The sequence below is a fragment of the Eubalaena glacialis genome, chromosome 3 (assembly GCF_028564815.1).
Source record: "Eubalaena glacialis isolate mEubGla1 chromosome 3, mEubGla1.1.hap2.+ XY, whole genome shotgun sequence".
Lineage (NCBI taxonomy): Eukaryota > Metazoa > Chordata > Mammalia > Artiodactyla > Balaenidae > Eubalaena > Eubalaena glacialis.
In genome coordinates this window covers 54,324,329-54,348,189 of record NC_083718.1, presented here as the reverse complement: position 1 = coordinate 54,348,189, position 23,861 = coordinate 54,324,329, and the positions used below count along the sequence as shown (strand labels likewise).

The 23,861-nt window shown below is 40.3% G+C and overlaps 1 protein-coding gene across 2 annotated transcripts in view; it reads left to right on the top strand.

Annotated features, from left to right (window-relative positions):
* The first annotated feature begins 4,319 nt into the window (after positions 1 to 4,319).
* SOAT1 (sterol O-acyltransferase 1) overlaps positions 4,320 to 23,861 on the top strand; it is a 66,635-nt gene continuing 47,093 nt past the window's right edge. Inside the window, exons 1-3 of one of the 2 annotated variants that reach the window (XM_061185667.1) lie at positions 4,320 to 4,511; positions 15,996 to 16,090; positions 16,439 to 16,567. In XM_061185667.1, the coding sequence (XP_061041650.1) occupies positions 16,447 to 16,567 (121 nt within the window). In that variant the 5' untranslated portion in view covers positions 4,320 to 4,511; positions 15,996 to 16,090; positions 16,439 to 16,446. The remainder of the gene's footprint in view (positions 4,512 to 15,995; positions 16,091 to 16,438; positions 16,568 to 23,861) is intronic. The other variant, XM_061185666.1, reaches the window with a different exon arrangement.

Sequence of the window (23,861 nt, the reverse complement as noted above, 5' to 3'; positions counted from 1 at the left end):
TTGTTTGGTATCATTAAGGGAGATGTGACCCTTTGAAGAACTGAGATGTTGGACTTCCCTGGCTGAACAGTGGTTAAGAATTCGCCTGCCAATGCAGGGGACACTGGTTCGATCTCTGGTCTGGGAAGATCCCATGTGCCACGGAGCAACTAAGCCCGTGTGCTACAACTACTGAGCCTGCACTCTAGAGCCTGCAAGCCACAACTACTGAAGCCCGCATGCCTAGAGCCGGTGCTCCACAACAAGAGAAGCCACTGCAATGAGAAGCTTGCGCACCACAATGAAGAGTAGTCCCCACTCGCCACAACTAGAGAAAGCCAGCAGGCAGCAACAAAGACCCAGTGCAGCCAAAAATAAAATTAATTAATTAATTTTTTTTAAAAAACAAAACCTTTCTTAAAAAAAAAGAAAAGAACTGAGATGTTTGTATTTTAAAACCCAATTTGGTTCCTGTTCAGTTTCCCGTTCTGGCTCCCTGTAGACCCCAGTGTCTTCTTGTGATATGGCTCAGTCCCCAGGCTCAGGCCACTGTTCTCTTCCTTCCCCACATCAAAGTTTAGCTGCATCCCTGGGTGGTAGGACTTTAGATGGCTTTTACCTTTGTGCTTTTCTGTACTTGATTTTATTTTCTGCAGTAAGTATGCATTATTGACACAACCAGCAAAAAACGTTAGAGCTCTTTTTATTGTAAAATTAAACAAATCTTGATTGCTTCTTGTTCAGTTTCTTCAGGTCTCAGTTGGAGATGGACTAGTGCAGCTTAAATATTAACCCGAGTAAAGCTTATTCATCCTTCTCCAGGAAGCATTTTCTTACTTCAGTCAGCATTACCTCCAGCCACCCAGCCTGCTATGCTGAAAATCCTGGATACATCCTGAACCACCACATCCAAACACTCTCTAATTCTGTTAATTGTCTGTTTAAATCTCTCTCAAATATGCCCACCCCACTTGCTACTGCCCTAGTTTAGGCACTTATCATCTCTCATCCATAGTACTGTAATGCCCTTCTAACTGGTCTCTCCACCTTCAGTTTCATTTCCTCTAGCACAGTACAGTCTCCTAAATCATGACTCTTCCCTACTTAACATCCTTTACTGGCTCCCCACTGTCTACGGGAGTCTGAGTCAGAATGTCTCAACATGGTCTACACATTTCTTTTTTTTTTTAAGTTTTTATTTTATATTGGAGTATAGTTGATTAACAATGTTGTGTTGGTTTCAGGTGTACAACAAGGTGATTCAGTTATTCCTATATATGTATCTATTCTTTTTCAAATTCTTTTCCCATTTCTTAAGCCCTGACACCAACTTTATCTCTTGCCACTTCTCGGTAAGTAACCTACACTTCAACAGTACTCAACTACTTTCCAGTCTCTTGCATAGTTCTGGCTCTAGTTCTGGCTCCCTCTTGTCTTGTTAGCCTTTGATCTTGTTTTTCTTTTGCTTAGAATGTCCCTCCTCCCTTGCCTGCCAATTAAACTTCTCTTTCTTCCTACTGGTTCAGAAAGCTAGAGTCAGGTAGACTTCCTCCATTCAACCTTCCCTCTCCTAGAGTAGCAGGCTGTGATAATCATTCCATCTGCTCCTACTGAATCCAGAAGATAACAACATCAAAAATAATGATAAACCTCAGTGTAGAAAAGTGTAAAATAACTGTGGATATTTATTGAGCACTTCTATATGCCAGTGTCTGTACTTGGAGCTCTGTAGGCATGGACTCATTTCATCCTTACAGTGACCCTGTAAGGTAGGCACTTTAAAAAAATTTTTTTTTAATTTTAATTTTAATTTTTTTATGTCTTTACTGGAGTATAATTGCTTTACAATGGTGTGTTAGTTTCTGCTGTATAACAAAGTGAATCGGCTATATGTACACATATATCCCCATAGCCCCTCCCTCTTGCGTCTCCCTCCCACCCTCCCTATCCCACCCCTCTAGGTGGTCACAAAGCACCGAGCTGATCTCCCTGTGCTATGCAGCAGCTTCCCACTAGCCATCCATTTTACATTTGGTAGTGTATATATGTCCATGCCACTCTCTCACTTCGTCCCAGCTTCCTTTTCCCACCCCCCCACCCCCACCACCAAGGTAGGCACTTTTATTATCCCTTCTTATTATAATACTTGTCCTACTTGTCTTGAAATGGCTAACTTATTATCAATCTCCCCAATAGACAGTTGTTTTTATTCATCTTTAGATTCCTAGCAACTAATGTAAGTTCCGTACATGTGGTTTTTGGAGTGTGATAAAGCCAACATTCATATTTAACCAAGCCTTGATCCCAAGGAGTGAATGATGTGAGATTTTCAGGTCAGTGGTGGGAGAGGCTTGGAGTTTGGGCAGAGGCATTTAGGGTCCCTCCAGTCATATTAAATGATCTTTCCCCTTGAACTAATGGCATCCTCCTACTTGCTTAAGAAAACCACCTAGGAGTCACCTTGTTTACCACCTTTCTTCACACCTGCACCTCAGGAAAATATCCTGAGATCCTTCAACTTCTGTTTCTATAGCAACCACCCTAATCCAGGTCACCATCATATATCGCATGGATTTGTCCAATAGCTCTCTATCATTCTCTGGCTTCTCCCTGTTCCATTTCTAACCCCCTGCAAGTCATTCTCTACAAAATAGGTTGACTCAAAAAACAAGACAAGACATAACTTAACAAACAAAAAATCCAAACAACAGGATTAGCCTTCTGCTTAACTTGCCAACCTCAGTCTCATACCCTCCACACAAGGTGTTTCAGGCCTCCTGGCCTTCTGTTCCTCAAACAAGCCAACGTTGTTCAGCATCAGCACTTCCGCACCCATGTCCTCGGTCTAGAATGCTCTTCTTCCCCATAATTGGCATAGCTGGCTCCTTCTCCTCATTTAAGGCTTAGTTCAGATCATCTCCTCAAAAAGTCCTCTCTTGACCACTCTGTTTTGTTTTCTTCTTAACACATCACTACCTGCTATTATTTTATTTACTTTTTTTAAAAATTTATCTTTTCCACTAGAAACAGAAGCATCTAAGTGCTGGGCTTCTGTTATATTCACTCCTGTATCCCTAGCACCAAGAACAAAACACAATATTTTTTGAATGAATAAACGAAACAAGGGAAAAAAACGAGTCTTTTTAGTGTGTGTATATAGTGGTGAGCAGTCTTAAAGAAAGGAGTCCCTGTGTCCCTACTGCTCTTAAATTGGTAGGAGGGGAGAGGTGATGTATCAGATCCTATTGTCATCCAGGTGGCAGAATTAGCAATTACAACTGTAGAAGAGGTAAACTGGGTGCGCCTGCCAATGACTGCCAGTCCTGAATTGACTGAACGCTGAAGCCAGGTTCTGCTTTGGGGTGAACAATGCTGGGTGCTCTGGGCAGCCAGGGGAACTTAAACAAATCTCCTTGTTAAAAGGTCCACCGAGAGTAGTCAGTTTAGGTAACCTTGATCCATTTGTTCAGGGAAGCCTGACCAGGTCATGGGTGGCCATCTCAACCTCATAGTGTAGGGTTGGATTGACTATACAGGCTAGGTTAGCTCGTACTGGTTTGCAGGCTTAGAGTGTGGCCCTTCAGTCCCTGTTGCCCACATCATTCCCTTTTCACCTACCTTTACTCTAAGTTTACCTACGTATTGGCCTTCATAAAATCTAAGCGATCTAAACAGATACAATCTAATTGTATCTAATCTGTGTCCTAATCTCTCTGCATCATTATTTTCTCTTTGATACAATCTAATTGTATCTAATCTGTGTCCTAATCTCTCTGCATCATTATTTTCTCTTTAATTGTGAAGCCCCCTTTTAAATTACTTCATTGCCCCGGTATTTCACTTACCTTACTGTCTCCTTATCTAGTTCGCTGAAGGACACAGTTAAGAACAATTTTCAAAGCATTAAAGCATCCCATGACAAACGCTTCTGGCTAGCGCTTCTAGTTGTCCTAGGGGGTCAGTTCAAACTGCAATAATCCACAGTTCTATAGGCGGATTCTGCGAGTCTCTGGAAGAGGCACCAGACTCGTCAGTCCTGCGCTACCATGCAGGACTCCTTTTCGGACAGGCAGCAAGTTGCCTCGGTCCCATTTCTGCAGAACATTGGATCGCTGGGGTAGAAATGGAAAGTAAGGTACTGTCGCGGGAATCAAGGTCTGCTTGCGCAAAGCTTCCCGCTTAGTGGGCCAAGGCCAGCGAGGGGCTCTCGCCCTGGGAACCCCGCGCACTCGGGAAGGGGCGGGGTGGCCGTGGGCGGTGGGCGGAGCCTGACGGTGGGCGGGACCACCAATGAAAGCCTCAGCCGGCGCTGGCCGTGCGCATGACGCTGCGTAGCGGGCTGCGAGGCTGGGGGCGGTGGGGCTGGGGAGTCGGGCGCGTTATATTCGTTTGCTGTTGGACTGGCGGCGTTGCCGGCCTGGGGCAGCCGGGGAGCGAGCGGTCAGGAGCAGATCTTCCTGCCAGCCGCGCTGTGACGGCTTTTCGGCTTTGCCCTCCTTGCTGAGGTCCCCGCTGCCGGGCTCCGGCCCCAGGTAATGCCCATGCTCCCCAGTCCCCTCCTCACTTCCTGCCAGGGTCCACCCGCCTCTGCCGGAGAAGGGGAGAGAAGTGGCGGCTGCAACTCCGGCGGCGCGGGGGCCTGGCCTTGTCCTGGGCTGAGGGGAGGGGGAGGCTCTGCGAGTCCTGGGCAGTTTGGGGGATGGGACGGGCGGGAAGGTTACCTTCGGGCGCCGGTATGGCTGGCAGCCTTTTAAACCTTGGAGGTTTGTTTGGTGTCCCCCCAAATCCTGTGACATCTCTCAAGCTAGTAGTAAAGAAAGTTATGAATTAGAATACATTTTATTCCTTAAAAAGCGAAACCAAAAGCGCCCTCAGGGTGTCAGCTTCTGACTGATTTTAGGGGGAAAAAGTGTGAAGGGATAGGTGGTACTTCAAGACATCGAAATCTGGGTACCAAAACCTTTAATCAACTCATATTTTATTTTGAAGTATTAGGATGTGATTAAGTTTCTGTCATTCTTAAATGTTAATAGCCATGCAGTTTAAATGATATGTATATTTAGAAGTTATTTGTAAGCGAGAAACAACTATAAGCTCTCTTTTCCATGTTTATATATGAAGTTTACTGGTCACTTAGTATTTAGGTGGGTGCTATCTGTTTAAACTAATTTTTTTCCAGAGTCCCTTGAATTTGAGTAGAATTCTACTCGAAGCATTCTTCTTTTTTTCCCCTTTAAGTTGGGCGGTATTGATGTTAGGGAAGTTGTGTGTTGTCTAGGCTTGAGGATGGATTTTGGAAGGAGCTCTGATGCTTGCAAGAGTAATCCTTTAAAAATGCACGTGTCTCATTGCATCATGTGCTGAGAACTCTCAAGATTTCACATTTTTAGGATAAAGGTGAAAACACTGCTGCCACTCTTATCTCCAGTTCAGTTTGAGCTCTCTGGGCTCAAGCCACACCGGTTTTATTTTTGTTCTTCTAAGGAAGCCTCTTTCTCTTTACTATCTCCTGGTCTTTAGGGGTTTCCTTCACCTCTAATTCGCTCATTTCCTCTAATATCAGCCCAAATATCACTTCTTCAGGAAACCCATCCTGTGGGGGTTAAACCCTCCTAGCACTCTATTTTTCTTAGCTGCAGTTAATCATCGATTGTAATGAGCTGCGTTAGTTACTTAGATGCTTTGTTTCTTCTACTAGCATGTAAATTTCATGAAGGCTGGGCTAGACCATCTTATTTAGGTCTTAGTTCTCAGAGTCTGGCCCAGCACCTGGCACAATGAAAGAATGAATGAGTTGGAGGACAGAGGAGGGAACTTTTTTTTTTTTAATGATTGCTTTTATTTATTTATTTAATTTTTGGCTTCATTGGGTCTTCGTTGCTGTGCGTGGGCTTTCCCTAGTTGGGTCGAGCAGGGGCTACTCTTAGTTGCGGTGCACGGGCTTCTCATTGCGGTGGCTTCTCTTGTTGCGGACCACGGGCTCTAGGCACGCGGGCTCAGTAGTTGTGGCGCACGGGCTTAGTTGCTCCTCGGCATGTGGGATCTTCCCGAACCAGGGATCGAACCAGTGTCCCCTGCATTGGCAAGCGGATTCTTAACCACTACGCCACCAGGGAAGTCCCAAGGAGGGAACTTTTGAATGAAAAATATTAGCTAGAGATTACCTGTTTCCTTTGGGAAGGAAAAGGGAAAATTTTTTAACAAAAGCCAGTTAAAATTTTTTTTGGAATTTATCACATAGGATAAATGATTATAGTGACCATACAGATGTAAATGAGAATTTGTGTTCTTTAGTTTTGCTAATTGATTAATGACCCAGTTCTTTGATATGTAAATATAGGGTTGTACTAGGGCAAACCTTTATTTGGAAAGAAGAAAGGGAACGTTTATGTTTTGAATTGTATCTGTAAAGTGTTTCTCTTTACCCCTACTGAACCTGGGAGTGATGTAGCAAAGTCTTCACCTAGAGTAGGTGTTCAGTGTTTCTTTGTTTTATAGATTTAAAGGTGCTTTTGAAAGCTTTATTAATAAGGAACACTGCAGGCAGGCTAAAGTGAACACTTCTTTCCAACGTGATTCATTTCAGTGGTTCAATCCAATTCTTTTTGTTTCACTTTCTTAAGGCAAGTTAGATACTACCACACTGAACATTCCAAAACCAGTGAACTGGTTGGATTCTTAAGAAATAATGGTTCAGTGTGTTGTATTTTTAAAATAGCTAGTCAGCTTTATGCCACTTTGGGTGTAAATGTTTCTACTGCCACTTACTGTCATGTGACTTTGAGTTTAGTAATGTTTCTGAATCTTTTGCATCTTTTAAAATGGAAATTTTAAATGAGGAATGTGATGCACTGACCCTGGCGCCCAGCATTGTAAATGTTACTGGCATGATAAACATGAGTGCCTATTTCCTTTATTGCTGGACCTCTTGTGAGACTAGTCTTATGATCATGATTTTCACTTCCTCAACTCATTTTGCAACCCAATTCAATACATTTCTTTATCCTTCTTCCTGAAACTAACTATGCATGTAAATTGTAGCTATTAATGTCCCCAAATTGTGAAATATTCAGTGCCCCACGCTATTTTTTTTTTTTTTCCCTCCTGTATTTTTTTGGGTCCTACCTGAATTTTCCACGATGTTGACCGTAGGTTACCTCTTGTATCTTCTAACTTGATTTGGAACATTGCTTGGTCCTGGTTCTCCTCTAATCTTTCCTAGGCCTTGCTTTTTTATGGTTCTTTAATTGCCTTGTAATATTGGGAAAATGTTAACCACTTCTAAAATGGGATAATAGTGGGAATTCCCTGGTGGTCCAGTGGTTAGGACTCTTTCACTGCTGTGGCCTGGGTTCAATCCCTGGTCAGGGAACTAAGATCCCGCAAGCCATGTGGCGTGGCCAAAAGAAAAAAAGGGATAATAATATCTGCCACATAGATTGTTGTGAGGATTAAATGAGCCAAAGTAAGTACTAGGCAAATGTTAGCTTTATTTCCTAAGTAATCTCTTCTCTTGACTTATGGTCTCTCCCTGAGACTTCCTTCCTGTGCTTGGCCTTAGCTGCTGCCTATACACTGATAAATCCCACATCTCTCTCTTTAGTCCAGATTTGTATATTCATTTGCCTGTTGGCCGTCATCACTTGGCTGACTCACAGGCGTATCATATTGAACCTGTCTACTCATTTCTCTTCTCCTGTAGTTACTTAGCTTAATGGCACACCTGTAGGCTTAGTTAGGAAACTTGCTTGGGATCTGTATTTCCAACTGCCTTCTGGATGTAGGCACCTGGATATCTCATAGATGCCTCAGCTTAATGTTTGTAAATTTATCTGATCTCTCTTATCTCCTCTTAATGAAATCATTTGTCCATTTAAGAAATACATGTCATTTGAGCTTTACTTTAGGCCTTTATCATTTGTGAGATCTCATTGTTCTCCCTGTGATCCAGGAGGGCAAAATTTCCCCCTTTACCCCTCTTGAGTTCTCTTTTTTTTCCCCCCAGTATTTGCTTTTTTATTCTGATAAAATATATATATCATAAAATTAACCTTTTTAAAAACAATTTTATTTTATACTGGAGTATAGTTGATTGAACCCCTCTTGAATTCTTGACACAAGGTAGATTAACAGGAGAAAAAAGAATCTTTGATTCATGTGCATGGAGGTCTCATAGAAACAAGACCTAAGAAGTGGCCAAAGTAGGCAGCTTTTATATGTTTTAGACCAACAATAAAGTAGAGAGGAATTGACAGGACAAAGAAGCTTAGGTTTGGGTGCTTAATTAGTAAGGAACTTAAGCAAAGTTTGGGCTTGGGTAGTAAATTAGCAAAGAAGTGGCAGGTGTTTCCTTATACAGGCCTCTGGGCCTTGAGCTCCCTATCTCTGGTGATAAGAATGTCTTTCTACCTCCCATTGCAGGAAGGGCAACTTTTACATGGGAGATTTATTTCCTGCTTTCAGGGAGACAGAGAGGAGGGTCAAAGTCTCCCCCTTGCAACCGCTGTTTCTTCAAAATAGTCAGTATGCCACTGAGGCATATTGTGGGGCAGCCCGCCCTGGGCCCCAGCACTGTCAATAGCACATCCTCCACACTGCTGCCTGAGTTCTTACTAAAAGACAAATATCAAGTCAGACAGATATCAAGTCACCCTCTGTTTAAAAGCCTCTATCAACTCCTTGTTTGTGTGTTAAGTTCCAAACTCCTTAGAATTGCCCCTAAGGGCCCTTGACCTTTTGTCCTTGCCCTTCCATTTACCCTGTGCTCCAGCCTTTTCCTTCTCTTCCTTTAAGATTTAACCTAGATTTTACCTACTTCAGGAAACCTTTCCTAATTGCCCCTAAACTCTATTGGGCATCAGGCCTGTATTCCCTTCAAAATGTACATACATCTCAATTACTGTTCTGTAATCCTCCTATAATTATGTTTTTATATCTTTCTCTCACTAGTTTTTCATTCCTTGAGGGCTCAGACTGTTTAATCATCTTTGTATCCCAGGGCCTGGCACGTAGTAGACTTCAATAAAATGTTTGAAATAATGGATCTGTCACCAAGGTCTGTACATGTTCATGTTTTCAGAGTGCTCTTCATCTGGTTCTGTTTTGATGCCTGGCAAACTCCTGTGTCTTCTTTGAACTCTGGCTCTAATGTCACCTCCATGAGGACTTATTCAGCTTCTCTAAATGGTTGGTTATGCCTTCTCTTGACACCGTGTGTGCGTAAGTGTGTGAGAACAGTTAATGGGGTAGACCTCTGTATTATTTACAATACATCTAACATCATTGTAGAAAGAGGTGCTTAAAATACATGGATTTTCAGATAATTGACGTACCTTTTAAGTGTCAAAACTTTAAAAAATTGTTTTTCAAGACAAATGAAATTTTTTTTTCCTTGCCTTCTATGTTTAAAGTACCATAGCCTTTTACAAGATGTGCCAGGGTCATTAAAGCATGAACTTCAGGGGAGTTCCCCGGTAGTCTAGTGGTTAGGATTCCAGGCTTTCACTGCTTGGCCCAGGTTCAATCCCTGGTAGGGGAACTAAGATCCTGCAAGTCGCGTGGCACGGCCCAAAAAAACCAAAACCCGAAAAACAAAAAAGACAGCATGAGTTCAGCCAAGGTCAGCAGGTCTGCTTTTTTTTTTTTTTTCTTTTCTTTTTCTTTTTTAGCTGCGTTGGGTCTTAGTTGCAGCACGGGGGCTCTTTCATTGCCACACTCGGGCTTCTCTCTAGTTGTGGCCCACGGGCTCCAGAGCGCATGGGCTCTGTAGTTGTGGCGGCGTGGGCTTAGTTGCCCTGCAGCATGTAGGATCTTAGTTCCCCAACCATGGATCGAACCCATGTCCCCTGCATTGGGGGGCAGATTCTTAACCACTGGACCACCAGGGAAGTCCCTGCAGGTCTGCTTTGATACAATGATGTGTTGGGAGACTCATAAGAAACATAGGCCCTTTAACCCTACGTGAACAGACCTATGCTTGCTTTCTCTTTTTTAAAGTTGATTCCTACTTTTAAAGTTTTCTTTCTTTACTGTTGTCTATAATTATGCTTCTGGTTGTCACTACTTTTTTCTGTGTGAATTGGGAACAGGATTACCTACCTCACAGGGTTATTGTTAAGTTTAAAGGAGGTAATGTACACAAAGATCTTATCAGGAAGTGTAGCCAGTGGTAAGTACCCACTAAAAGGAACTTACCAGCAATTCTAATAATGTTTGTTCTAATTATTTGAATTGTTTCAGGAGAAAAATCTCTCAAGTTTGAGAGATTTTCCAGGGAAGTAAAAGTCATGGCATTTGTTAGCAAACTGTTTTTCAAAGTCTGTTAGACAGCCTGAGTTTATAATTGGGTCCAGAATGGCAGATGCTGATGAAAAGTCTTAAGCTCTAGAACAGATCATTTTTATGTACATCCATACAACTTAAACCCCAAACTGGGGTCTATATTTATCTTTTAGTGTTAACAGGTAAAGTTAGAAATGAACATGAGTTCCAACTCTCATACTCTCCTCTTGATGATTGTTTCATGAACATGTGAAGGGAAGTTGTTTTATTTCCTTACCGTGTGTGAAAATGCTTGATAACTATTCGTTCATTCATGTATTAAGTACAGACTGTTCCAGGCAAAGTTCTAGATAGTTGGATAAAATGGTGAACAAGACAAAATTCTACTTTTCATGGGGATTAGTCTTGTGGGGTAGACAATTAGAACTATAATGTATTGGGAAATAAGTGCACTGAAGAAAAATAAAGCAGGGTAAGGGATAAGACTAACAGGGTGTGAGAGTGTTTATTTTAGTTGGGATAGATAGGGGAGTCCCTGGGGAGGGGACATTTGAGAACTTGAATGAAGTGAGGGGGAAATCCTTGAGGGAGGGTGTCTGGGGGAGATAATCCAGATAGAGGAAATAGCGGACACCTTTAAGTGGGAGTGAACTTGACTTGACCAAGAAACAGTAGAAGGCCAAAGTAATGAGAATGAGCAATGAGAATTGTAGTCGGAAGTGGAGGGTCAGGAGGTGAATGGCAGATCATGGAGGAGTCACTAGACAGTGGTGAGGGCTTGGAACAGAATTCAGTGCCTGAAGGATTTTGAGCCAGGGGAATGACCTGCTCAGATTTACCTTTTAAAAGGGTACTCTGGGCCCTGTGTGACCAGAAGGGAGAAGATGAGGAGAGACCAGTTAGGCTACTACAGTGAGAGGTGACGGTGGCTTAGACTGTGGTGAAGGTGATGGATGTGAAAAGTTTAGAATGGGATATATATTTTGAAGGCAGAGTAAAATGGACTTGCTTTTGGATTGATTAAGGGAAAGTAAAGAATCAAGGATAACTTCGGGTTTTTTGTTTTTAATCTGGGCAAAGACTGACTGCTAGTTCCATTAACTGAATTAGGAAAGACAGAAGAATGGAATTGGAGCGAACATCAGTAATTCAGTTTGGTCATGTTAAAGTTTGAGAGGCCTGTAAGACATCTACCTACATAAAGGTGTCCGGTGGGCCTTTGGATAGGAGTCTGGAGCTCAGGGAAGTCTGGACCTGCTGAGGAAAGGAGGGTATCACAGTAAGTGAACTGGTGGTGATCAGAGGGTTAGACGCTAGAAATTAAAATTATGGACATGGTGCAGTTGTTGGTAATAGTAAGTTCTAGGGGAAGATGTGACTGGGACAGAAGAACAGCTTTTTGGAGAAAGGAAGAAGTCAAGGAGCTTGGAGGCCAGGAGGTTGGACCTATGTACATAGATGTTGAAGTGAAAGAAGTGTGGAAGAATTGGTGGAAGGGAGAAAGGGGGAGTGAGTGAGGTGTTCACATCCTCAGTAAAGGAGGGGAGTGATCAGGAAGACAGAACATACAACAAAGAGAAGTATCAGGTGTAATAATCTGGCTGAGGTATTTAAGGAAGGGAACGAGGAACAGTGACCTGGAAGTAAGAGGAAACGAGGAGGATAACTTCCCCTCCTGTGTTAATAGGAGGGCAAGAAAAAACTATGGTACACCTCACATAGAGGGGCAGTGATCCATGTCAGCACCTAGAAACCACTTAGAATTAATTACAGTTTGAATTTTTGACTTTGCAACAGTTAAAGTAGTCTGCCTAGCTAGTGTCTAGATTGGTAAGGGGGTGGATTCACAGTCCTGAATGAGTGGTCAGAAAGTTCAGCTCTCCTTCGTCTCACCTGGATGATTGCAGGAGTCTGCTAGGAGGATGATTGCCAGGGTGTCCCTTTCTTTCGCTCTTGCCCTCCTTGTGGTCTGCTCTCTACACAGAGGCCAAAGTGATCCGTCTGTGTAGAGAAGGAACAGTTGAACTGAGCATTTCTGTAATTTCCCTCCATTTTCTGCCGCAACAGCTGTGTACTGTTACTGACATGCATGGCAGGAGAAGCTCAATTCAGACATCATCTCATAATCTTATGATTTACATGATATGAGGATTTGGTCAAAATTGAGGTGAGGCATAAGTAATAGTTATCCTTCCTAACATCTGTATGTGTGACAATAACAAAATTTGTTAATGCTTTCTTGGAAGCCACGTGGTGTTTGAGCTGCATTTGAGAAAGTGTATAATTATGGAACTTTATTTACCCTCATCTAGCACATATTAAGAGCAAACACAAGTAGAATTTGAGGGATGATATGACTTTGTGTCATTTAGCATACAGGGCATAGATATGTAGGGATCAGATTCACTTAATTTTTTAAGCTAGGTTGTTAATAGAATATTGGCACTCTAGTGTGTATTATCTTGGTGTGTGTGTGTGCAGTAGTATTTTAAACTTTCTAGATGAAGAAACAGGTTGAGAGGTTGGAGGATTTACCTGAGGATGCAATATGATGGAGCAGAGACGTTAACTTACCTCTTGGTGTTGTGATACCAAATCTTGTGCTTTCCCCGCTGTGTTATGGTTCTCTCTTCCTGCTAATGGAGGAAATTGAGGCCAAATAGCATAGACTATGACATAAAGCTTTTTATGCAGAGTTAGTGTTTTCTTCTTTCGCTCACTTCTAAAATGTCGATGGATCTATGGCAGTGTAATTGTGCAAACTCAGTACCTGTGCTTTAGCTTTTGAAGTCAGGTTTTATTCTGTAAACTAGGTTGATGGTTCCCAATCTCATCACCAAGGACTCCTTTTAATTTTTTCATTATTCTACAGGGTACCCAGGCTTAGATTTTTTTTTTTTCCTTTTTGCCTGTTTAACAGCATTTGTTTGTCAAACTTGGTTTAAATTTTTTTTTAACCTCTTTTTTTCACCTTTTAATCAGCAAGAGAGAACTGATTTCTCACTGAGTTGATACAGTCTCAGCCAAAAGCAAAGTAACATTGTTTTAGTTAGCCTGTATTGCTTGCTTTATGTGATAAATGTATAATTGTTTATTTCAGTTACTGAAATATTCAAAGTAGCTTTTGCATACCCTTAGTCTAGGGGGCCCCCGCACCCCCAATTAAGAAGGATTGTTGTAGATCTTATTGTTGAATAGAAGGTATAAAGCTGTTAACAGTGAAGATGATGCTCATTGGCGTTCTCCCAGCATATATTTTCCTCTTGATTCTCTGAGTTTAGAGAACTTATTACTCAGAATAATTGGTTGTGGTATTAACTGGTACATCACTTTCCGTACTAATATATACCTATCATATTCCAGATACGCCCCACTAGATTTTGGGAATTCAAAGAGAAGATACCATTTAGTCCCTGTCTTTAAGAAGCTTATGCTGAGTGTAAGAGGCAGATAGTATTGCTCACTGAGTATCTTAGTGTGACAGGATGTACAGGGTGCAGTTGGACCACAGAGGAGGGTGAGGTGAGAGATGGTGGTCAAAGAAACCTTAGCAGAGGAGGTGAGTCAAGGCCATCTGGTGATTACAGTGTAGGCTGTGGAATCCAGTAGTTCTGGTTTTGAATCCCTGTTCTGCAGTTGGAGAATTATATGATTTGGAGCAAATTAAATCACCTCCCTAACCTATATTTTTCTCACTTGTAAAATGAGCTAATGCCTACCTCTGAAATTGTAAAGGTTGAATAAGAAAATTTAAAGGATTTAGCAGCACAGTGCCTGGTAGGGACAAAACAGCTGCTCATTAAGTCAAAACTGTTGTTATTACTGCTGCTGCTGGGACTGTTACTTTGAATGGTGAGTAAGATTAGCTAGAAAGGGCAGAGGAGAAACAGCTTTCTAGAGACAGGAAAGAGTGTATGGGAAGACATGGTGACCAAAGACAATATTGGGGGGAATAAAATAGTAGTACCTACTTTAAAGATTATGTAGAGATTAAAATAATCATACACGTAAAACACATAAGCACTCAGAAGTAGAGTCCCTATTTTTAATTCCACACTATTAACTCCTGTATAATTCCTTTTTGAAACATCTTGGTTCTTTTTGCATCTTTTTCTGTTTTTGTCCCTGATTTCTTTTCTACTTCTTGTTGTCTTACTTGAGGGCATCCCTCAGTTTAGTTGTCAGTTCTCACTTGTCTAATCTTTTCTTTTGGAGAATTAGATGTTCTTCTGGCTTCCTCTCTCACTGTTACACAAATGATTTAAAAATTTACCGGTTGCCCCTGACCTCTTTCCTAGGTTCCTCTTTTTAATTGGATCTTATTGGTCTCCTAAAATTTCTACTTGATATAGTCATTTACTATTCCATAATTCTGTTTCATTTGATTTCGGAAAAAAATAGAAGGAAACTGATCTAGATTTGTCAGATTTTTACTTTGCCAAGCAGTGATATTTAAGAAAACAATCAAGCTCACCGTGTACTCCATTTCATACAGAAAAGGAATTTAAACATAACCATTTAAAAAGACCATAATCTTAGAATTTTAAAAATAATGTAGTGAGTACTTCATTATGTTTTGCTTCAGACTACTGAAAACGTCTACATAGTAAAACACTGCTTTGGAGTAAACCTTGTACTGTCCTGATATTGATCTGCCTAAAATTTGATTTTGATCATATTTTTCAGTGCGTAAAATGTCTCACTACTGCCTAACTGAAAAAAGTCCTAATTTGTTAGGCCTTTACAGTTTGACCCCAGTTCTTTTTTTCAAGTCTTTCTCCCTCACCACTTTTCTGTTACCAACTTAAAAAAAAAAAAAATCCAAGTAGTGGGTGGTGTTTGTAGTTTGGATCTGACCCAGGTTCAAATCTGACCCTGCCATTAGCTTTGTGGACTTGGGCAAGTTACTGTAATGAGAAGAAGCAAACAGCCCTTGGTGTCCTGGAGCTGCCCTGGTGCAGTCAGCTAGGCCTTGGTGTTGCTGTGACCTAGCCTGGAACTTAAGAGCTAGGTCTTCTGGGTATTCTGTTCAGCACAAACGGTTTCACTGAACATCAGTATCACACAAAGCCATTCTTTGAATATGATGGGTCAAGACAAGAATAAGACCATGTTATAATCATGTCTTAACACAGGTAAAGACATGAATGTTGCCCAAGTCACAAAATATCCAACATTCCCCTCTCCAGGCTACTGGGAATGATTGTTGATGCTTTACCAATTACAGCTTTAGCCTCCCTCTAGTCTGCCTCCCCACAGAGATTTGTTGGTATACCCAATCATCAAATTGTCCTCGCTTTCTGCCAGCACTCAAGCCAGAGTGAACCCCCGCTTCTTTGGGCTCTCCCCCAAAATCACTTAGTCAAATCCAAATCCTAAATAAGTCCTTTCTAATATTCTCTTACCAAGATGCCCCACAGTTTCCCATGATGTGCATTCCTGATAAACTCAGCTTGTTCAGCCATTGGTATGTTCCTGGTGTGTGGGTGAAAGGCATTGGCAGTAACTACCTGGAGCCTTATTTTTTCTCATATATGAACCAGGAGTAATAACAGGTTTTTTGCAGAGTTTTGAAGATTAGATGAGAAAACTTAAAGCACCTAGCAGAGTCCTGGTAGTTAGTAATTACTCAACAAAAGCTTGTTTCTTGTCCTCTAGTGAAGTAGTTTGATCAGTCATGGTCCCCTGAACAGGGCTTACAAGGACCTTGTTTTCATCCTTTCTCACCCATGAAGTGCTCCATTCTCGTCCTTCAAGACTCAGGTCACATACCTTCTGTTCTGTGAAACCTTTGCACCTCTTAATGATCTCTTCTGTCTCTGCACTTCAGGTATGTATTGTTTTTACCATTGACTTGACTATTGATTGTGCTCTACCTTGTGGCATCTTTGTACTTAACTTTTATTTAATTCTTAATTTTTCATGTACTTATGCCTTGTTTGTTCAACTAAATTATTCTTTAAGAATGGGGGCTGTGTTTTGAAACCAGCCAATTACTTTATAAAGACCAATTTCTTCATATTTGTTATAGTATCTTGTACTCAGAAAATGCTTAAATGTGATTAAAGTAAAACAAAAGGAAGAGAATATATCATTTGTTGCCTCCCCTAAAAATATGGTGATATTGTGAAATTTGCCTAAGCCAGATACTTAAAGCTTTTTATATCTTCTTTTCTAGACAACACGATGGTGGGCAAAGAGAAGATGTCTGTAAAAAAACGGCTGTCAAAGTCCAGTAAACATGCTGAGGAAAAGGAAGAAGGCCAGAGAGACTGTACAGAGGAGTCCCAAGAGACACCTAGTAACGGTGAGGCTTTTACTGTTTCTGAGGTGAATTAATGAAATAGGCAACAAATTCAGTGTTCTAGAACAAGGATTGCCATCTCTTTAGCTCTCTTATAAATGGATATGCTAGTAGGCACTGTAAAGTGCAGGGGAGAAAAATAAATTGATTAAGAGAATAGAAAGGAACAATTTGGTTTAGTTGCCAGTCACAGCTGCTTTAGATACTGCTGGTGACACTGGTGTGTAAATTGCTGCACCTCTCATAGAGGTGAGCTTTATTGATGTAAGTGGAGTTTGCAATGTATGTTTGTTTTTTTTTTAATTATTTATTTATTTATTTATTTATTTGGCTGTATTGGGGCTTCGTTTCTGTGCGAGGGCTTCCCCCGGCTGCGGCAAGCGGGGGCCACTCTTCATCGCGGTGCGCGGGCCTCTCACTATCGTGGCCTCTCACTATCGTGGCCTCTCACTATCGTGGCCTCTCTTGTTGCGGAGCACAGGCTCCAGACGCGCAGGCTCAGTAGTTGTGGCTCACGGGCCCAGTCGCTCCATGGCATGTGGGATCTTCCCAGACCAGGGCTCGAACCCGTGTCCCCTGCATTAGCAGGCAGACTCTCAACCACTGCGCCACCAGGGAAGCCCTGCAATGTATGTTTTAATTTAGTTTTATATATCTGGTAACGAAGAAACTAGAAAGTAAGCCCTTTTAAATTAATTCATTGAACATTTTTGGGGTATCTACTATGTTTTAGACATCATTCATTCATTTATTCATTCCTTCAACTACCTAACCTGTCAGTAATTATTGGTGTCCTGCTAGGTGTTGGGGCTACAGCAGTGATCGATACAGATGTGTTTGCCCTCATGGAGCTCCAAGTTAAGTGAATGAGAACCCCTCTCCCGCCATTAGCATAATTAGATTATTGTAAATAGGTGCTACTAATTACTCTTTTAATAGGTGTAATGAGCATAAGGAGAGTAATTAGCAGGGTACCTAACCTAGTTAGTTCAGTACTAGGTTATAAATCTTGGGGGAGTTTTGTTAGTTCTCATGTCCAAGTTTGCTTAACATGAATACAAAGAAGACTATGACACAGTACTTGTTAAGGTCAAGGTTTGTGCTTAAGATTGATAGACCTGTAAACACAACTCCAACTGTCATCTATTGCATCAGGCTATTTATTTTTGCAGTGACATTTGTATAGGTTTGATTTCAATGAGGATTTGAAATTTGAGGCTTGTTTGGTTAACAAATAGGTGTGGAACTTTTTGAGACTTCTTTCATAAAGAAAAGCTTTTGCTTTTCCTACTTAAATTTAATTGTAAATTAAATACAGCAGCTGGATCCAGGAATATAAATGTTGCTGGTTAAGTTTGCATAATGTAGTTTATTGATTGTTGGACTCTTAATTAGCTATTTATGAAATATTTATATTGGCATATGGACTAGTTTTAGTGTGATATAAAATGTGAAATTTGTGCAAAAGGGTAAGCCAGCATTGGGTAGAAACTTTCCCCTTCCATGATTTAGGGACTGGGTGCTAATTCACATTGTCTTTTTATTGAAACTTTCTGTTACCAGATATGATTTTCTCACTATGTCCCATTTTTTAAAGAAAAGCTTTTAGACTATTCTAATTTCTACATGTTTTCAGTACTCCTTATGGCCTCAGTTCATTAAGTTTTAATCATTCCAGGTTTTAATGCAGATAATAAAAATTGAATTGTTTAGCCTAAAACAAGAAGTCTGACCTCCTCCTTGGTTTGATGTAAGTAACGCTGATCTGAAAATTGCATGTGTTTCTCCACTTACTTTAACATTGGTTCACTTTGGGGGAGTAAGCAGATGGGTAAAATGTGACCTTTGAGTAGTGAGGGCTTAAAGGACACCATGCCATGCCAGTCATCGTGGCCTACCAGCCAGGCCCAGGGGTATCTGCACCACCTGGGGGCCTGTTAGAAATGCCCCACCTCACACTTAATTGAATAAAAATTTCATTTTAATAAGTTCTCAGGGGATTCATATGCAGGTTAAAGTTTGAGACACAGCTCTTAGAGTGGCAGTTCTCAATTGGGATGTGTATTAGTCAGAGTTCTCCAGAGAAGCAGACCCAATAGGATATATATAGATATATAAAAAGATCTATTATGAGGGGTTGGCTCAGATGGAGGCCGAGAAGTCTCACAGTTTACTGTTTATGTGCTGGAGGCCCACGTACTTCTGAGTACCTTAGCTTTCACCTCTTGGCTACTATGAATACTGCTGCTGCTATGAACACAGGTATTCAAATATCTCTTCAAGACTCTGCTTTCCATTCTTCTGGATCTATACCCAGAAGTAGGATTGCTGGATTCTGTGGTAGTTCTATTTTTAATTTTTTGAGGAACTGACATACTGTTTTTGCTTGCAGCTGCACCATTTTACAGTTTCACCAGTGGCACACAAGGGTTCCAATTTAACCACATCCTCACCAGTGCTTGTTATTTTCTGTTTTTGTTGTTGGTGGTTGGTTTGTCTTTTTAATAGTAGCCATCCTAATGGGTGTAGGGTGATACCTCACTGTGGTTTTGATTTGCGTTTCCCTAATGATTAGTGGTGTTGAGCACTTTTTCACATACCTGTTGGCCATTTGTATATCTTCCTTGGAGAAATATCTATTCATATCCTTTGGCCATTTTGTTTTGTTGGGTTATATGCTTTTTTGTTGTTGAGTTGTAGGAGTTTTATAATATTATAATATTCTGGATATTAACCCTTCATCAGATACGATTTGCAGCTATTATCTGCCGTTCCATAGGTTGCCTTTTCACTTTGTTGACTGTGTTCTTTGCACAGAAGTTTTTAAGTTTGATATGATTCCATTTGTCTATTTTTGTGTTTATTGCCTGTGCTTCTGGTATCCAGGAATCTTTGCTAAGCCCAGTGTCATGAAGGTTTTGTCCTATGTTTTCTTCTAGTTTTAGAGTTTTGGGTCTTACATTTAGGTCAATAATCCATTTCGAGTTATTTTTTATATTGTATAAGTTAAGGGTTCAACTTCTTTCTTGGGCATGTGGATATCCACATCGGTTTTGGGAGTATTGCCATATGTGGTAGGCTGGAAAATGCCCCCTCCCCCAAAAGGTCCTAAAACCTGGAACCTGTGAATGCTGCTTTACATGGCAGGAAAAGGGGGCAGAGGAGTCTTTGATATAATTAAGTTGGGAATCTTGAGATGAGATTATCTTGAATATCCACCTGGGCCCTGAATGCAGTCCTGTATATTATAAGTGGGAGGCAGAGGGAGATTTGATGACACACAGAGGAGAAGGTGATTTGAAGATGGAGCAGAGAGAGATTTGTAGATGCTGGCTTTGAAGATTGGAGTGCGATGGCCAAAAGCCATGCTGATAGCTACCAGAAGCTGCAGAGCCAGGACTGGATTCTATCTCGAGCCTCCAAAGGGAGTGGAGCCCTGCTGTGACACCTTGATTTCAGCTTGGCCTCCAGAACTGAGAGAGAATTTCGGTTGTTTTAATCCACCAAGTTTGTGGTAATTTGTTACAGCAGGTGCAAGAAACTAATACACTGTCTTAACAATATTAAGTCTTTCAGCCCATGAACATGGGATGTCTTTCTATTTACAGACATACCTCAGAGATATTGCGGGTTTGGTTCGAGACCACCGCAATAAAATGGATATCGCGATAAAGTGAGTCCACATGAATTTTTTGGTTTCCCGGTGCATATAAAAGTTATGTTTATGCTATACTGTAAACTATTAAGTGTGCATTATATCTAAAAAAAAGACAGTGTACATACCTTAATTAAAAAATACTTTATTGTTAAAAGAATGCTGACCATCATCTGAGTCTTCCTCAATTTGTAATCTTTTTGCAATAGTAACATCAGAGATCACTGATCACAGATCACCATAACAAACATAATAATGAAAAGTTTGAAATACTGTGAGAATTACCAAACTATGACAGAGACATGAAGTGAGCAGATGCTGTTTGAAAAATGGTGTCGATAGCTTTGCTCAGTGCACTGTTGCTACAAACCTTCAATTTGTAAAAACAAAAAACAAAAAAATCCTGCAATATCTTCAAAGTGCAATAAAATGAGGTATGCCTGTATTTAGGTCTTCTTTGGTTTCTTTCAACAATGTTTTATAGTTTTAAGTTGATAAGTTTTACACTTTTTTTGTTAAATTTATTTCTAAATAATTTTGTTCCTTTTGCTGCTGTTGTAAGTGGAATTTTCTTAATTTCATTTTCCAATCATTTGTGGCTAATGTGTAGAAATGCAGCTGGTTTTTGTATATTGATATTGTATCCTGCAACCTTGCTGAGCTCATTTGTTAGCTCTAAGAGTTTTGTGTGTGTGTGTTTTGTAGTATTTTCTGTATACAAGATCATGCTATCTGCACATAAGAATTCGTTTTATTTCTTCATTTTCAATCAACATGCCTTTTATTTCATTTTCTTGCCTAATTGCCCTTGCTAGAATTTCCAGTAAAATGTTGAACAGAATTGGCAAGAGTGGACATTGGGCATTCTTGTGTTGTTTCTGATCTTAGGGAGAAAACTTTCAGTTTTTCTGTTAAATATGTTAGCTGTGGATTTTTGTAGGTGCCCTTTATCAGGTTGGGGACATTCTCTACCTTTCTCTTAATTTACAGGTAGTGCCTATTCTTGACTACCGATTATTTTGCTGCATTGTTCATTTGATAGCTAATTAATGAGTAAATATGATAATAACCGCTAACAGTTTATCATGTGCCAGGCACTGTTTTAAGTGTTTAACAAATATTAACTTGGTTAATATACTTCTAATTCTATTCAATTTCAGTGTTCTTTGAGATATGTACATAAGTATTTGAACAGAGAGAACAACTTGCCTTTTGTAAAAATTGAGAGTCCCTTGGCAAAAATATATGAAAAAAAGTTAATATCATTGTTATTCTGTAATTTAGCCCCTTCATCCAATTTATGCATCTAATCATGAAACTGGCCAGTCCACATAGAGCTTTGATCAACTGAGTAGGTTGAGAACACATTTTTTTTTTCCTTAGAATAAAAGCAAAACGTGGTTGTTTTAGAAAGTGCAGATGAGCAAAAGTTCAAGTGTTTATGATTTTTCCTTGGCTACATTCCTAGAAATTGTTTAGGTCATAAGATTTTTTGGGTGGGTATTGCCAAATTGCCCTCTGGAAATACTGCACTCCCAGTAGCCATATGAGAGTGCCTGTTTCTTCAACCTTTCTTCAGTCATGGATGATGTGACCTTTTGAATAAACTCTGTGGCATTTTGAGAGATGACAGATTCCACTTTACTTGAAAAAGGTTTTGTACAATGAGACATAATTAAAAGCAGCAATAAAGTTATTGAATATTAATTAGTACCTTTTGTAGTTTTTAAGGTCAAAAGAATGAGTTTGGATATCTTGGTTCATTTTAGGAAGATGAGTTAAAAGAAATGGGAGTTACTAGCTGATAATTTCCTTTGATAACTTAAAAAAAATTTTTTTTAATTAATTTATTTTATTTTATTTATCTTATTTTTGGCTGTGTTGGGTCTTTGTTGCTGCACGCGGGCTTCCTCTAGTTGTGGCGAGCGGGAGCTACTCTTCCTTGCATCGCACGTGCTTCTCATTGCAGTGGCTTCTCTTGTTGCGGGGCACGGGATCTAGGTGTGCGGGCTTCAGTAATTGTGCCTCACGGGCTCTAGAGCGCAGGCTCAGTAGTTGTGGCGCACGGGCGTAGTTGTGGTGCACGGGCTTAGTTGCTCCGCGGCATGTGGGATCTTCCCGGACCAGGGCTCGAACCGTGTCCCCTGCATGGGCAGGCGGATTCTTAACCACTGCTCCACCAGGGAAGTCCAGTTCTGGATTATTTTGATTATAGACTAGAAATCTGTTTATAGCTTAAAAATTATAGACCAGTTGTGATTGGTACATCCATTTATTGCTTTTGTAGATTACCCATAATATACCTTTAAGATTTCAATCTGTTGTCCTCGTGATAAATAGATTGGGGCTATTTCCTCTTCAATTGTCCTCATTCAAGAAATACAAGATAGTTTGGTTTCATTAAGAAACAAATTGCTGAGATATGCTTATGAATTTTAAAATTTGAAGTAATATATACTCTGAAAAAAATTCAGAAGTAATCTTCCCTTAAGTAATCGTGTTCTGTTTTTTGTTTTTTCCTACATGTGGGATCGTATTTGGGATCTCTTCTGCAATTTGCCTTTTCTAAACTTAGTAAATCTTAGACATCTTTTTATTCAGTATATGAAGTGTAATTCTCTTAAAGATATCTGTGTAGTATTTCTGTTGCACAAATGCTTGGTAATTTAACTTGTCCCTTATGGATGGGCATTTGGGTTGCTTCCAGGGTTTCAATATTCTAAACAGTGCTGCAGAGAACATCCTTGAAATGGTATCATTGCTTACTTGTGCTAGTGTACTTGTAGGATACATTCTTTAAAGTGAAATTGCTGAATCAAAGAGTTTTTGCTTTTAAAATGTAGATATACTAAATTTCTTTTTAAAAATGTTACACCAGTGTATACTCTGATCTATATTGTTTCCCTATACTCTTGTCAGTATGTCTTACCAATCTTTTTTTAAACTTGCTGATTTCACGGGTGAAAAACAGTATAGTATATAGCATAAATTTGTTCTTATAAATTATAAGTGAGGCAGAGAACTTTTTCCATATATTCACTATATTTTTTCTTCAAAAGCCCCATCCGTTTCCTTTGCCCATTTTTGTTCCCTATCAGATGGTTAGTATTTTTCTTTTATTTTTGTGAAGAGCTCTTTCTATAGTAAGGAAATTACGCCCTTTGACTGTCATGTACTGTGAATATTTTTTAACTAGCTGTTTGTCTTTTGACTTTGCTTATAGTGTGCCTTAACATGTTTAGTTTTTAATGTAATCACATAATTCTTTTATTGCTTTTAGATTTCTTGTCATGCTTAGAAATCATCCAAGGTTATGAAAAAGGAAAATGGATGAATTTTTTTACTTTTATGGTTTTTTTTTTTTAATTTATGTATTTAATTTATTTATTTTTGGCTGTGTTGGGTCTTCGTTGCTGCACGCAGGCTTTCTCTAGTTGAGGCGAACGGGGGCTACTCTTCGTTGTGGTGCACAAGCTTCTCATTGCGGTGGCTTCTCTTGTTGCAGAGCACAGGCTCTAGGCACGCGTGCTTCAGTAGTTGTGGCGCACGGGCTTCAGTAGTTGTGGCACATGGGCTCTAGAGCTCAGGCTCAGTAGTTGTGGCGCACGGGCTTAGTTGCTCTGCGGCATGTGAGATCTTCCT